The sequence below is a fragment of the Trichomycterus rosablanca genome, chromosome 7, assembly GCF_030014385.1.
Source record: "Trichomycterus rosablanca isolate fTriRos1 chromosome 7, fTriRos1.hap1, whole genome shotgun sequence".
NCBI lineage: Eukaryota > Metazoa > Chordata > Actinopteri > Siluriformes > Trichomycteridae > Trichomycterus > Trichomycterus rosablanca.
In genome coordinates, this window is record NC_085994.1 from 37,208,754 (window position 1) to 37,223,714 (window position 14,961).

At 39.2% G+C, this 14,961-nt stretch overlaps 1 protein-coding gene across 3 annotated transcripts in view; it reads right to left on the reverse strand.

Moving 5' to 3' along the window:
* Nucleotides 1-14,050, reverse strand: part of ogdha (oxoglutarate dehydrogenase a) — a 30,740-nt gene extending 16,690 nt beyond the window's left edge. The window contains exons 1-5 of one of the 3 annotated variants that reach the window (XM_062999367.1): nt 13,890-14,050; nt 10,868-11,283; nt 6,505-6,693; nt 4,881-4,983; nt 718-762 (exon numbers count right to left, since the gene is read on the reverse strand). In XM_062999367.1, coding sequence (XP_062855437.1) covers nt 718-762; nt 4,881-4,983; nt 6,505-6,693; nt 10,868-11,092 — 562 coding nt within the window. In that variant the 5' untranslated portion in view covers nt 11,093-11,283; nt 13,890-14,050. Of the gene's footprint in view, nt 1-717; nt 763-4,880; nt 4,984-5,252; nt 5,347-6,504; nt 6,694-10,867; nt 11,284-13,889 lie in introns of all 3 variants that reach the window. The other 2 variants (XM_062999365.1, XM_062999366.1) reach the window with 2 other exon arrangements.
* Between the last annotated feature and the right edge of the window lie 911 nt (nt 14,051-14,961).

Genomic DNA, 14,961 nt, shown 5'->3' on the forward strand with positions numbered 1-14,961 from the left:
GTTAAATGACCAGTGTACAGATCATTAAATGTATGTCTTTAGGACATACTTAAAACTGCTGTATTAGATTTGTAGCTCCACTAAAAAAAAAAACAATTTCAGGCAATTATACACAGCTTTTATTTCTTTGCAGCTACTTGTTGTAAAAAAAGTCTTTCATCATCCAAATAAATCATTTAAAAGTAACCACTTAACTTTGCATCTTAATCTTAAACATTGACGTTAGTTGCAAAACAAGTTCTACAAAGGAGCAACACAAACAGAGCTTAATGTAAAAGTTCTTATTCAGAATCACTCCAGCGCTACTTACAGATCACTCGACAGAGAAAAGCAATCAAGTACAGGACAAGGAGTCACTGTGTGGAGCTACTTATGATTCACCTACAGCAAAAAGCTCCCCAAGAGTGCAACAGGGACCAAAGAGCTGGATTATAAACTGTTGTAACGTGAAAACATCTCCAGAGTTGCCGTTTCTGCCGTCTGTATATTTCATCAAATCTCTTTTTCCAGTTTAACTACTCAGAGCTTTCGGCGGTACTGCATTTAGCAAAATAAACTGACGTGTTGGCTTTCCAGACATGTTTCCACCTTACAAGTGAGTCTAGAAAGCAGGACAATTTGTGAGCGGCTGAATTAACCACACTCTAAAAAACAAAGAGCAAAATAAATGATGGAAAGAACAGCAAGCACACAGAGCTGCTCGTCCTCCAGTCCTACCTCCAACGGTTAGAACGCTTAGACGTTTCTTGAAATGTGTAAAATCTAGAGAGGCAGTAACAGGAAAGAAACATCCAGTTGATGTTAGTGGATATAACAAACAAACAGGAAATAAAAACACCATATTTTCCAGACACTGAGTTGAGTACAGGATCCACACAGACACCTTAGATTCTGTCTAATTCACGCTTTTATCCAAAGCGACTTACAGTACTGTGACAAAATACTGACTAAGAAATTGAAGGTTAAGGGCCTGCCTAAGCACCAAACAGCAATAACCTGGCAGTGGTGGGGCTTGAACCAGTGACCTTTTGATTACTAGTCCAGTACCTTAACTGCTAGGCTACAACTGCCCTTATTATACAAGTCACATTTGTGTACTGTACTGCGACTGACTACATGTACACCTTCAGTAATGCCCAAATAGCTAGAATCTGCTATTGCTAAAATTTATTACCAATTGCCAGTGTTTTTTCCCCACATACATGACCGTTGCTTGTGTGCTGATAAATGTGTTGTGCATTAGATCAGTGGTTCCCAAGCGCCGGGCCACGGACCGGGTCATTCATTACCGGGCCGCACAGAAAGAATAAGAAATTAGAGAACGGTACAAAAGCATAGAAATACTTCTTCCATTTCCAACATCCTATCTTTGTGAAGCGGGATTTTCTGTAGTGATGGCAACCAAAACAAAGTTACTGAGTAGACTGGACATAAGGAACACACTTCAGGTGTTATTCTCTCCCATCACCCCCAGGTGGGAGCGTCTCAATGCAGCAAAAAAAAAGCTTAGGGTTCACACTGATTTTCCATCATTGGTGAGTAGTATCGTTATGCACTATTATGCACTAGTACTATGGGACCGCTGCATTAGATAATAAAAACTAGTGTTCGGGTGGAAGAGCAGTGTAATACACTACAGCACCACCACGGAAAGCTTGAGCTCTCAAGTTGGAATCTCTAAAGTCCTGGCTGAGCGTCCAAGACACAATTAATTAGCTGTGTCTGAGGAAGGGCAGGTCGGACAGAACCAGCACGCTGTGTCTAGTAGAAGAACCAGCACGAGTGGTGGGGGATTCACACAAGGCACGGTTTGAGAATCAGCTGCTGGCGTAAAAAAAGAAACAATACACATTGGAGGGAGTGGATGGGATGCCAGTCTGCAGCTCTTCTGAGGCAGTGTGGGGGTGGTGAGAGCAGCAAAAGAATTCCAGCAAGTGACTGGAAATGCCTAGCTAGAGGGGGAAAAAAAAGAAAGAAAAACACACACGCACACAGACACACAGACACACTTGCACCCAGGGGCAATTTAGATTCGCATTTCGCATGTTTTAGAAAGTGGGATTTTTAGGAAGCTCATGTAGACATAAAACTACACACAGAGAGGAACAGGGCTGTGGGGCAACTACTCTACCGGCTGTGGCACACTGCTTTCCTTTATAATGAAATAATTTAATGAGAGCATTAGAATTAGTTTCTAGAAAAAAAAAGGCCAAATTTTACACAAATATTAATTCTAGTTTTATTCAATTGTTTAACATACAACCCCCCAATTTAGTCACAGCCAGTTCCCAGTTTATAACTATAATATCAGACATGCATCAGGTAAAATATCAACAAATAGCATTACTGCACCAAGCTAATAGAAACATGAACAAATCTCACTACACTAAGACTATAGAACAGGTATTATAATCTGGAAAATACGGTAGCCCCAATACCAGACTAACAGGTCTGGCATTATTGGCACTGATGAATAATCACACACACATGCAAACACACACACACGCACACACACACACTACAGCTCAAAATGACCTACTGATTGCATTTCAGACTTATTCAAACTAGTAACACCACTATTACCACACCTAACTACTCCTACCAACGACACTCAGCACCTTATAAGCAAAGCTCGCCAAAAGGGCCACAAAAAGGGCCTCAAACATCGCACAGCGACTAAACGTGCCAACACAGTACTAATTAACACCACAGGAAGCTGCTATAATTACTGAAAATTAAACCTGTTTTAATTTAATAAACACTGATGTGGCAAAATAATACAGGTCAACATAAAATTGCATGCTGTCAGCATCTTTACACGGTTTGTAAAGAATGTGCTGTGCTGTAAAATTGTAAAACAACGAGCCTTGATGTTTAACACGCAGGACACAGAGCTCAATGTGCCTCATTCTGTCCAAAAAGAACCAAAGGCCAAGGTGTGGGTGGGTGGGAAGAGGACGACTGAGGCCCTCGACACAATAATACAAACAGATACAGGATTTTGAATTTTAAACAAGAGCTGGTGAATGAATATTTTCTCATAAACAACAATATTAGTGTCTGAAGAACATTATAAATGTTTTTGAAGAATAAAATTTTTTGCCATTTGACAGTTCATTGGATGTTTCGTAACTTATATTTGCTAGTAATCAGTGCACAGCTAGATTTGTAATGGTTTGCACACCAGTAGTGTTCTAAAGCTAATGTTATAGATTTGAAACATTTACATTATTAGTACGTCTTCAATTATTTAAAAAAAAAATAAAAAAATAAAAGAATATCCTTCAAAATACTGCAGAACGAACAGGGTTATCAACGGTTCTAAAGTGTAACAAAGTTCATGTTTTGGTAGCAACTTTATCATGTAAGTTGGCCCACCTTTAGGCCAGATGAAAAGGATATGTGGACATTGTGCTTCCTGTAAGAAATAAATCTAACTGTGGATGTTGGTTTGATTCTTAACACCATGTCAGCTGCTTATGGCTGTTATCATGGCTCAATAACAAGTTTTGTCTTTAAAAATCAAAGTGAGGGTCGATTTATTTCTTGACTTGTGTACGTAGGGATTAAGGTGTCATTTGTGTGACTGTGAGGGTGTAGAGTTTAATTGATTTGCAGATCTTATATGGTATTTTGAAGTCCTAGTGCTTCTAAAAATGTAAGGGGGTGCACAGAGAATGTGTTTGACAGAAAACTGTGGATTAACGGTAGTTTTAACTCCTCATATACACTAAGGTCATTTAAACAATGAGAGCAGTCTTATCGTGTTTACTTTCACTTGCTGTTTAGCATTCTGAACAAATCAGTCTTCATAAAACACAAAAACAAATGCTTACTACTTTTAAAAAGTCAGCAATTCATATTCAAACAAATTTCCCTTGCTGCATTTCAATTGCCAATCTGGGAAAGCAAGGGCTAACACCTGCTTCCTTTGAGACATGTGAATCCAGCCTCTATCTCGCTTTATTTCTTTTACTGTAGCTTCTGCAGAGTCATTTGTCATATCAAAAACCATAAAGAAAAGCAAATCCCATTCTCTCTAACACATATACATATACACACAATGAAATTCCTTTTCTCATATATTCCAACTTGTTTGGAAGCTGGGTTCATAGTGCAGGGTTAGGCCATTATATGATTGTAAAGGATCTTGCTCAGGGGCCCAACAGCAGCTGCTTGGTGGAGCCAGATTTCGACCCCTCATTTTTGAGTGAACACTTTCATTGATCTCAGAGCCCTGAGCACTAAGCTTCCACCCCCACCCAATATCTGCCACCTTCCTCACACATGATATTTCATCTTTGGAAGTTTGCATTGTCTTTCGTCAAAAAATTAATAAAAAAAATGCTACATGCATTTAACAGACAAACTTTGCTAGTGTGTTTATGCTGGACTAAATGACATTTCAATGAAGATAAAAAAAATTGAAGATATAAATATTGAAGATATAAATATGGAAAGAAAGAACAGCACCTCCTGAAACAGCTAGGAGAAAGAAACTGCTCAGGCAGAGTTTTAACGAGAACTAAAATGTCAAAGAGTGAACAGTTCTCGAGTCTGGCAGGAAAGAAAGCAAGCAAACGCATCCATTTGAATGAGGGCCAAGGTCCTCCAAAGCAAAGTAGCTTAGTTACACTTCATCAGAGCAAAAACTTTGACCTTTACAATCAGCCAGTGTACATTCAGCAGGTCTGAAAAGCTCCAGTTCAGGACAGAGGTTTTTTTTTTTTTAATCATACTGAAGTCATACTTTAATTCCAATGTAAAAGTCAGTCAGCGATTATTCTTATTAAAGAAAACTCAGTAGCAGCCACCCTGAAATGGAACTTCACAGCTGTGCTTAGAGCTAACCAGAGCCAGAATGCTTCAGCACTTCTCACCGAGTTTATCCGATGACGTTATAATGTCTGTAGGGACACATGAGTCAAGATCAGCATCCATAATCCCCAGAGGGTCCAGCTGAGCGACATGATGACCCCGGATCTATGAAAGACCACGTAGTTCCCGGAAAAGTGGGGTACATAATACAAGAGCACCCACGAGGAAAGGGTGACGTGAAAAGGAGAAGCAGGCGATGAAGCGAATGCAGATAAAGTGTAAAAACGAAGTGTGAAAAGTGTACAGTTAAAAAAAAGGACAAAAGAAAGATGATCGAAAGAGGGACAGAAAAAGGAAGAAGGGGTGGGGAGGGCGACAAACACAAAACAGGCTCATTAATGGTGATCTGCAGAGCTGAAGAAAACATTTCTCACCAACATGCTGGTACCCAGTAGCTACTTGGGCCTCGTCAAAATTTACACAACTGATGCCCAGTGGGTCCAGGTTGGCATTATGATGCCCCATGACCTGGAAACAAGGCAACAGCAATCACAAGACAGGAGGAAGCCAATATACAACACACACTTACCTGTCAAAGCTGCTGAACAGAAAATATTAGTAGACACATTTTTACTTATTGTTGTGTGATTCTGAAAAAAAATTTTTTATTTATCTCGTGCCATCGGTCGGCTGTGCGCCATCTAGCGGGCATAATTGGCAGTGCCTGCAGCACACAGGTTTCTGCTAGGGCGGGATGACCGGACTGTGTGTGTGGGATGACCGGACTGTGTGTGTGGGGTCTTCAAATGCTGTGTAAGGTGAAAAAGGGTTCCACTAAGGGCTGCACACGGGTCGGAGGAGGCGTGAGCAGTAACATAGCCACCTCGAATGCAATTAGGGATCCACAGCAGCGGAAGTCAGATTGACTACGCTAAATCGGGAGAAAATGCATAAATAAATAGAACAAATTCTATTTCAATTTAGACATTTCCAATTCCCAGTCATGACTCCGCTGCTGTTGCACAACCTTGTTATATAAACAAGGAGAGCCGGATCACTACATGCCCCTCCTCTGACACGTGTGCGATCTGTGGCCGCTTCTTATCACCCACCAGCGTTGGGCTTCCAAACAGAGCCGTATCACAAACGGAGAGCCACACTAGACCATGTGACACCCCGCCACACACTCATGCAGAAGCCTGGATTAGCCACCAAGATCATGAATTGCAGCGGCAGAAGGATTAAGACCCCGTCCAACCTCTCCTTCCTCAAACACACCCAATTGTGTTTGAGTGGACGCCAGGCCAGGTTGGTGGCTCTGCTGATTTTATAAAACATAATTCACAAATTGCTCAGAATGTCCAGAATTCTTACAGTTTTACTGCAGTATGGTCATTGTGCTGCTCCAGCGATTACTGCAACTAGCCCATTAGCGTTTATCAGCTCGGTGCTATTATCATTTTAAAAGACAAAGTATTACTGTAAGTATTATTTATAAAAATACATTACAAAAATAATCACATGGGATTCATTTCTACTGTTGAACCAGCTGTCTGAATAATACACCTGCAACAGAACCATTTATAAACGACAAAGTCCATTAAACATGTTCAGCGTTTTAAAGAAACCTGACCTGGTGACAGAAACGTACCGAGGCTGGTTTGCCATCTCGAGTGTTGAACATACCTGATAAGCTCTGATGAGTGATTGTACAGCCAGATGATCCTCCACCAGCTTCTCCACATTGGGTTGAGCTCCTACCAGAGACTGAGCCTGGGTCAGTTCCGCCAGGCTCACGCCCAGCGGAGGAGGACTCTGGTAGGCAGTGCCAGGAGGAGCACCAGCATTAGCGTTCCTGAAGAAAATGTCCCAAGACTGAGACAAGGTGGAAAAACAGAGAAAGACACAAAAAGAGAAGAATGAAACCTGAGAAATTCTCTTTTAAATGCAATATCATTTAAACAAACGCTCTACATAATACGTTCACTACAAACGTTCTGTTTAGGCCCCAGAGTTATGAGCTTTATAGTGTACACCAGTAATTCTGTGGTGCGAGTACTACTGGCAGAACCTCTTGAGGTTTCGGCAAAGCTGGCACATTCTGTAAAGCATCATTTTAAAAAAACAATTCCCTTGAACTTTTATTTAGAAGACAACAAAAGTACAAAGAAAATGTGCCATCCATCCACAAATCAAGCCGTTTACTGTAAATTAAATTGTGTCCCTGGTTTTCTAATGAACACATAATCCAGATTACATACATGAACCATGCTGTCACGACCCTTAGGTGGGTCAGTTTCATCTGTCGTTACCTGTTTACATTTAACTGCTATTATATTCATATACATATTAGATGATGTACTGGGGATGCTCATCTATTGATGTCTTTAATATAATGACACTTAAGTCTTTTACAAGATTGTGATTCTTTCAAGATGTTCTTATACTTAATAATAATACGTTTAAGAGAAGTTAATCAGCAATAAAGTGGAACATAAACACTCGAAAATGAAGTACATACCGTTAGGGTTTTTCCAGCTACTTGTTTAAACGCACACTAATAATTTAAAGTTCATATTATGGCAGTTGTTCCAATATTTAATTGGTGATTATTTCATTTCAATTAAACGCTTTATCCTGGCCAGGGTTGTAGCAGGCCCGGTTCCACCAGTTCCACCTTTCTGTCATTTCTTCCAGGGCACTAATCCATCTCAGGTTATGAGCAATCTGAATAAGATAATTTCCAACAAGAAATGGAGCTACTCAGCTCATGTGTTTTGGTAACTGTAGGATACTATTGGGTTTTCTGCTACTGCGTGTGTGTAAATGTAATATATAAGATACAATATCATACAGGTTTCACCAATAAATAAACATTTAAACGGCAGAGACATTAACTCATTATAAACTAAAATCTTTTTCAGATAATAGGGCATAGTAAAATCTTATTAACAATATCCACTATTGTTATTTAAAGAGCTGAATTAATTATGATGTAGAAATATAAACAGTATAGAGATAGTGAAAGATGATTACATAAATCAAATGTGAGTTTTCCTACATTACATTTGCACCATATTACACGATTAAAGCTACAACATTTTGGTTTATAACTACCTGTAAATACCAAATGATTAGTAATCATAGAGCCAAATATTTAAATATACTAAAAAACAACAATTATTTATACAAAAAGTCTTAATTCCTCTAAATAATTACTAATTCCCAGTTGGTTCCAGATGGAATTCACAATTAAAGCAACATTTGCATATAGAGCCACAATCTGGGCAGCAGGAAATCATGCTAGGAAATGAAATGACCGACTGGCTCATGTAAATATTAAGGCTTCCCCACAATCGGGCTAATAAAGTGCATATAAACCCACTAATCTGATATCCAGCAGCAATAGTGTACCTGTAAACACACTCAAGGACAAAATGTCAAGGAACCTGTGGAATTCCTTTGTGGAATGTGAGCAAAATTTGGTGTTTTTATAACACCATGTTGTCACATTTATAATATTCACAGCAGGAATCAGTGTTTTATGCTAGTTTTTGGTCTTGTATTGTGTATGTTTTCAGTTTTATATTATTAAAGAATTTAAGGATTATTTCTGTATTACCTTAATTATCTTTGGTGCAAATGTATAAAAGCCCTGAGGTGTAATAGTACAGTGTCTTTGATTTAAATGGTTATTCAACAAACACATACTGTAATTCTACTAGTTTAAAAATGCTTACACCAATAAAGGTCAAATTAGCATTTAAAGGAGAAGGTATTACAATCCAAAACTAAAAAGAAACATTAAGCCTTTAATTGGGGGTTTATGACTTGCACGATGCAAGAATTGAATTTGTATATAAAGCTCTACGGTAACGTTAACTCAACATGCCTTTCTTCTCCCGAATCGGTCACAAAGTCATGTCTGGTCTATTGCAAAACACTTCATTATAAGATGTTATGAAGCGTCTGATGTCGTGGTTCCATAGTGCATTTCATGATCCAATGACTGTTCCAAAAATACCCAGCACATGACCTCTATACACACTCACATAACAACATACACAACTTTACGACCGAGTTGTGTAGAGACGATTATTACAGAAGGGGGAGTTCAGGCAAAGCAAAAACCTGAACGTACATGTATAACATTTGAAAAAATTTGACAGGTCTGTGTTTTGGCTGTTCAAAAAATGTCAAGTGTCTGGTGTAGCAACATTTTTTTTAAAAGTTGCCAGAATTTTAACTTTGCTCTTTAAAACTCTGAGTAAAAACATCAAAACGGATCGAAGATTAGCTTTCCATAACAAAGGGAATAAAGAATAAAAACATAAGAATAAATTCCACTGAAAAACACTGGGCACAGGAGCCGAAGCCCTGCGGTGGATTGGCACCCTGTTCAGTCATGTCTGTTTAGACCAGTGGTCCCCGGGTTCATTTATTAGATCGTTACAAGAACAATTACATTTCCAAAACTTTTTGGGTGTTATTGTTTCTTATCACCACTAGGTGGGAACAGCGTCTCATTGCAACGAAAAAAGCTCAGGATTCACACTAATTTTTTATTCTATAGTTATTCTGTTTTAAATCCTACCACCTCAGCCGGCCCGTGAAATTATATCTTATATGAAATTGGTCCGTACTGCAAATAAGGTTGTGGACCACTGGTGTAGACGACCGATAGCACCGTAAGGATGTGATCCTGGACCTCAGCATGGTGGGTTAAAGTAATAAATTGTTAAATGGGTAAACGTAATTAACCAGTACATTACGATTATGAACAAAAACAAATTGTATTCAGAATTACATAAAGTACGTAAGTAATCTTTTTATTCCTACGTAGGCATATTACAATTATTATAATAATAATAATTTATTTAAACTAGGGCTGTCAAACGATTAAAATTTTTAATCGCGATTAATCTCAGAATTTCATATAGTTAATCGCGATTAATCGCATTAAAAAAAATCTGTGTAAATGTTATAGAAAACAAGGATTTTTAAGTGAAATGTTACAATTAAAATGGTGAACACATTTTATGCTAATGTACTTATGTTAAAAACTGCTGGGACAAGAGAAAACTGTAAGGGAGTTTATTCACTCACATACTAGGCAGTAAATGTCAGATTGTAGGTTAGAATTTCTCCATCAGCAAACATTGTAGATCAGCGGTGCTTTAGGTGGGATAAGGCGTAGTTATTGTAACAGACTTTTCTGTGGTTGTATCGTGACGATGGTTTGATGGACGTTTCTACACGAAGTGAGTGTGTTTTGACCCTTTGGGGCTTCCATAGTTCATGAACTAACGTGCTCGACTCAGCTTTCCGGTATTCGGTACAGAAGAAGAAGTTAATTAAGTGTAATAAAGTGTTCTGCTCCCGACAACTTGTGAATATAGCGTGTATTTATTTCTTTATTATGCAAGTGCATCACTACCACGATCGGTTACATTATGTTAACAAACCGCAAATGAAAAACGGTGGCAAGTCCGACATTAAAACGTTTGTTCTACCAGTCAAGTGTCAACATGAACTAGAATTTGCGTTAATGGCACTAATTTTTTTAATCGCGTTAAATTGAGGTCGCGTTAATGCGTTATTATCGCGTTAACATCGACAGCCCTAATTTAAACACATTTTAATGCCATAAGTACACGAAAGGTCACATTCATGGCAGGACAGGTTAAGTTTTCGCCCCTAGCAAATCAGTTAATCAGCATTTTTAATTTATTAGGGATATAAGTATCGTTTTAGCTCTGTCTTAAGCAAAGATTTTCCTCAATATCATTTTTAATGATCGTGAATGTATATGGAACAGCAAGTCTTTTATAGTAATCTGTGTGTGGCAGTTCTCACAGTTTGGTTTAAGTCTACATCGAGACATATTTCAAACATGATTTGGAAACTCCAGTCTGCCATGTGTCTTTAAATTAGATAATAATAATAATAATAATAATAAAAAACAAACAGTTATTAGTGGACTCCTTTCGTAAGAATGCCAGAGCAGCTTGTGTAAGCTTAACATGATTCCAGCTGCTGGTCCTCTTACCTTGTGCACACTCTTGGGGTTTTCCAGCCAGGCATAATACATTTCCTCCACATAGTTAGAGCTTGTGCCATTCAGAAACGGCTCAGCAGCCACCGGCGCGGTGTAGCGCCTGGACGGCTGAAACGTCCTAAGTGTGGCCGGGGGCCTCTGCTGTGATAGGTTCCTAGCAGTCTGTGAGGCCGTGATCGGCCGAAGCCGCGCCGCACAAGTCCTTAAGCGGTGCATTGCAGTCTTATAAAAGAGCGAGGCACGCTCAAACACAACAGCACGTGTTCCCGGGTGTAGCCACTAACAGCACAGAATGAGAAGAGGTCGATTCCCCAAACAGAAGAGGTGGCTCCTGATGTCCTAAAGGAACGAGCTCTCCTTCTAGTTCCAGACGGCAATGAGAACTGATCTAGCAGATTCCTTCCAACCTGGAATAGAGACAAAAAGAGTTAATGAATTGGTAAAAGCTAAATGTTAAATATGTGATCAGAAATCTAATACGCCAGCTCACAACTGCATTGAGTTCAAGCTCTTTTGTTTGATTTTAATCGCCAGTGGTTCTACTGCTCTGGTGAGGCGTTTAATGTTAACAGTGGCCCTGCAACAGGTCACATAGGACATAGCGTGATTCTCTGTACGTTATGGCTCTCTGTAAGAATCCACCACTGTCTGGTGCAAAAGAAGCAGCTGGACACATCAGAGGATGCAGCCCTTCTCAACCAGCACGGGGTGATGCAAAATATAGAGGAATTGTAAAAAGGACTAAGAAATGACTAAATTAAATGGGTTGGTGATGGGTAAACAAGGAAAAGTCCAGCTACTATTTTAAAGGGCCAGAAAGCTCTTCAAGACATAATGGCTTCTTTTAGAACCAGACAAAGGTCAAAGAGATCGAGCAACCACTGATGAAGAAAGATAGGACCACTTGTCTCTACTTGAAAGTCTCTCTGAAGTTTAAAATGCTTAATAAGGAAACAGTGGGTTCATCTGAGCAGAAGTAGGTGGTCCTCTCAAAGCATTTCCAGTGCAAGAGAAATTGAGATGTTATTTTTGTGATTTAGGAAGACCTAAGAGTACAAAGCTTTCATGCTCTGATATAAAGCAATTGTGATCATGTGCAATAGACTTTATCTTTTACTGTGCTGTGGATTTGATTTTAAAGAGTTTTAATTGCCATTCCTTTTCATGTAGTTTGTTAATTTTTCAGCTTTCTTTCCTTACTCCCATAAAGCTTTGCACATAATTTTAGCCTGGAGCAAATGCATGGACAGTAAGGTAAAAAATTATTTGCTGCAGCATGATAGTACCGTAACATTCCCCAGACCTGTTTATGATCTGACAAACTGATCATAAACTGTGTGGTACACACTGACCAAAATGTGAGCACTGGTCCACAATGTGGAGAGATAGCGTCTGTGGTGATTAACTCAAGAGTAAACGTAGCGACTGCACTGTGATAAAATACAATGATTCAATACCTAATCAATTTTTGCTACCATCCAACTCTTGCTATAATAAAAAAAAAATGAATATTTAGCCACTATCAGAACTTGGGATTCATTAACATTACTTTTTATAAACTAATTCTATTACTTACTACTGAAGACAACACGACCTGTGTTTAGAGGTCACCAGAGCAGACTTTCTGCCTTCCTGACACGACCCTTCTTGTTTCATCCAGGCATGGGACCGGCACTGAAAGCGCACTGACAAGTGCACCTCCCATACACTCATGTCTGTGTGTAGGCACCTGACCGGCCTATAGCACTGCTGAGATTTAAACCTGAATGTCAGTTATCATGGGTTACCACATTAAGACACCAAAGCGCAAACAACAGTAACTTCTTTGGATTAAATATTAAGGAGATAGGTCATAAGGAACTGGGTTTAACCCTCACCTTCATTGTTTTGCAGGTTTCTTCCAACCTGGTTGCTCTAAATTGCTCGTACATGTGAGTAGGTAAACGTGAGTGTTCCCTATAGTGAATCGACATCTTGTCAAGGGAGGGTTTTTGGCTTGCGTCCAGTGTTTATGGGTGGCACTGAACAAGCAGTTTAAGATATGCTTACTTTAAAGTAATCAACAGGCAGTCATTACTGGAACTGTCACTTAAGTGCTGTGTTGGACACTTGTTAAGCTATTGTCAGACTTTTAGAGCAGAATCTCCAAAGAGTCTCCAAAGTGTTAAAATGTAGTTTGAGTCTTTAATGCTGTAAAATAATTCATAATAAAGTGAAAGTACCTTGATAAAGTACTTTATGGCCGGTCCACACCTATTTGTTTTGACCTTGTAACGCTTGTTCTGTTACTATTAACCCTGTCCACCCTACCTAAGATATTCCGTGAGCGCTGATTGGCTGCTCAGCAAAGAAACGCCCATTCAACAAGTCAGCTTGTGCAAGGATTGGCTAGGCGACCTGTCAATCAAGTTGCTCTTTCGCCTAACATGGTGCGGCTGCAAATACGCTAGTGACTATGCTAAGCTAACAGCGCGAATTAAGAACTGTTTGTTATAAACGTCTTAGAACTTCTACACATTCCTCAATATAATATTAATGCAATGTACAAACAGATACACGTGTACTTTACAGTTTATATGGGAAAAAATTAACTACATATTATACGGTAACTTGCTTCTAATCAAATAAGTAGCACTAAGGCTGTGTTCCATGTACAACCATGTCCCATACATAGGTGCACTTTATATAGTAGAAAAGAAAGCATTCTAAAGGCGCCCTATGTATTAGATCACATTCTATTTGGAACACAGCCGGGGTAAGTGAGCTATGCGGCCGCGTTGGTGGATTGTTCAGGAACACACAGCTTAATAAACACTGTCAAGCACAAACCGAACGTTTTAAGATTGTATAACTTATATCGTTTTTATCTGAGTGTGTTAAAAAAACAGTTGTTTTATTTCAAAGCCACGTTTTGTTCCACAAGTCACCACGAGAGTGCATTCCTGTTGTACAACCTCTCTGCAATGTCATTTAGAACCAAGTCAAACTTCACATGTGAACAAAACACACTTACTTCTCTCTCAGGCGGTCGGTCGGGTGAGTTTTTAACACCCGGGCGTTAATCACAAAATCCCCGCTGCGCCGTCCTGATGCCCTCTGTGTGTCTGCTTGGAAACGAGTCACTCCCGAGAACCGGAAGTGCAGCACTAAAGATTCTGAGCCGGGTGACGACACGTGCCGCCTGACGTCAGAATTCAGGTTCGCGCGCTTTGAAAGCTACGTCATAATTTTTTCATGCTCAAGGTTTGTAAGAAAATGAAAATGACTGAATTGGGGTATTTGAACATTCCTGCTTACGCAACTCTTATTTGTTTTGTTTGTTTATTTCATTTTTGCTCATTTTAAACCCTCGAGCAATGTTAAATTAACCCTCCTGTTATGTTTACAGGTCAGATTGACCCGTCTTAATGTTTCAAAATTTAAAAAGATATAGTTAAAAGTATTTTTTTGGTATGAAACCTCATTGATTTAACTTATTAAGCCAAGCAGAAGGAGGTAATAATGAGATATAAACAATGATTATTGGGATATTTTGGTTTCTGACACTTTTGGATAATTAAACATGCCCTGGGTCAAATTGACGAGAAACGAACATAACAGGAGGGTTAAATATTGATATAAATGAGTACATTCTGTATTCTATGTTTTTGGCTGTGACACGGTGTATAGGGTGGCCATACGTCCTCTTTTTGGTACCTAAAAATGCGTCCGGGATTCGGCTTCTCTACTCCACACTCTATTTTGTGAGTTTTTTGCATTGATTTTAGGCCTTTTTAGGAGTTTTTGCATTTCACACCACAAAGCATCACAACAGCTGCAGATCAGTGGACTGCATGCCTGACTTGTTCAAAAGTTCTTCCCTGATTCTGAAACAGCGTAAAAATTTTCACTCCCACCTTTTAACACAGACTCAACACCATGGTGGCGCTGCATTTTGTGGAAGTTGCTCATCAAGCACTAGAAGACACACCTTACTGTGGGGTTTCTACTGATCGGAGCAAGTAAAAACAATTACATTATGAAATAATATTTCCCGAATTTGTCCTCTTTTTTGGACCTAAAATGTGTCTGGCTGGGATTTTTAA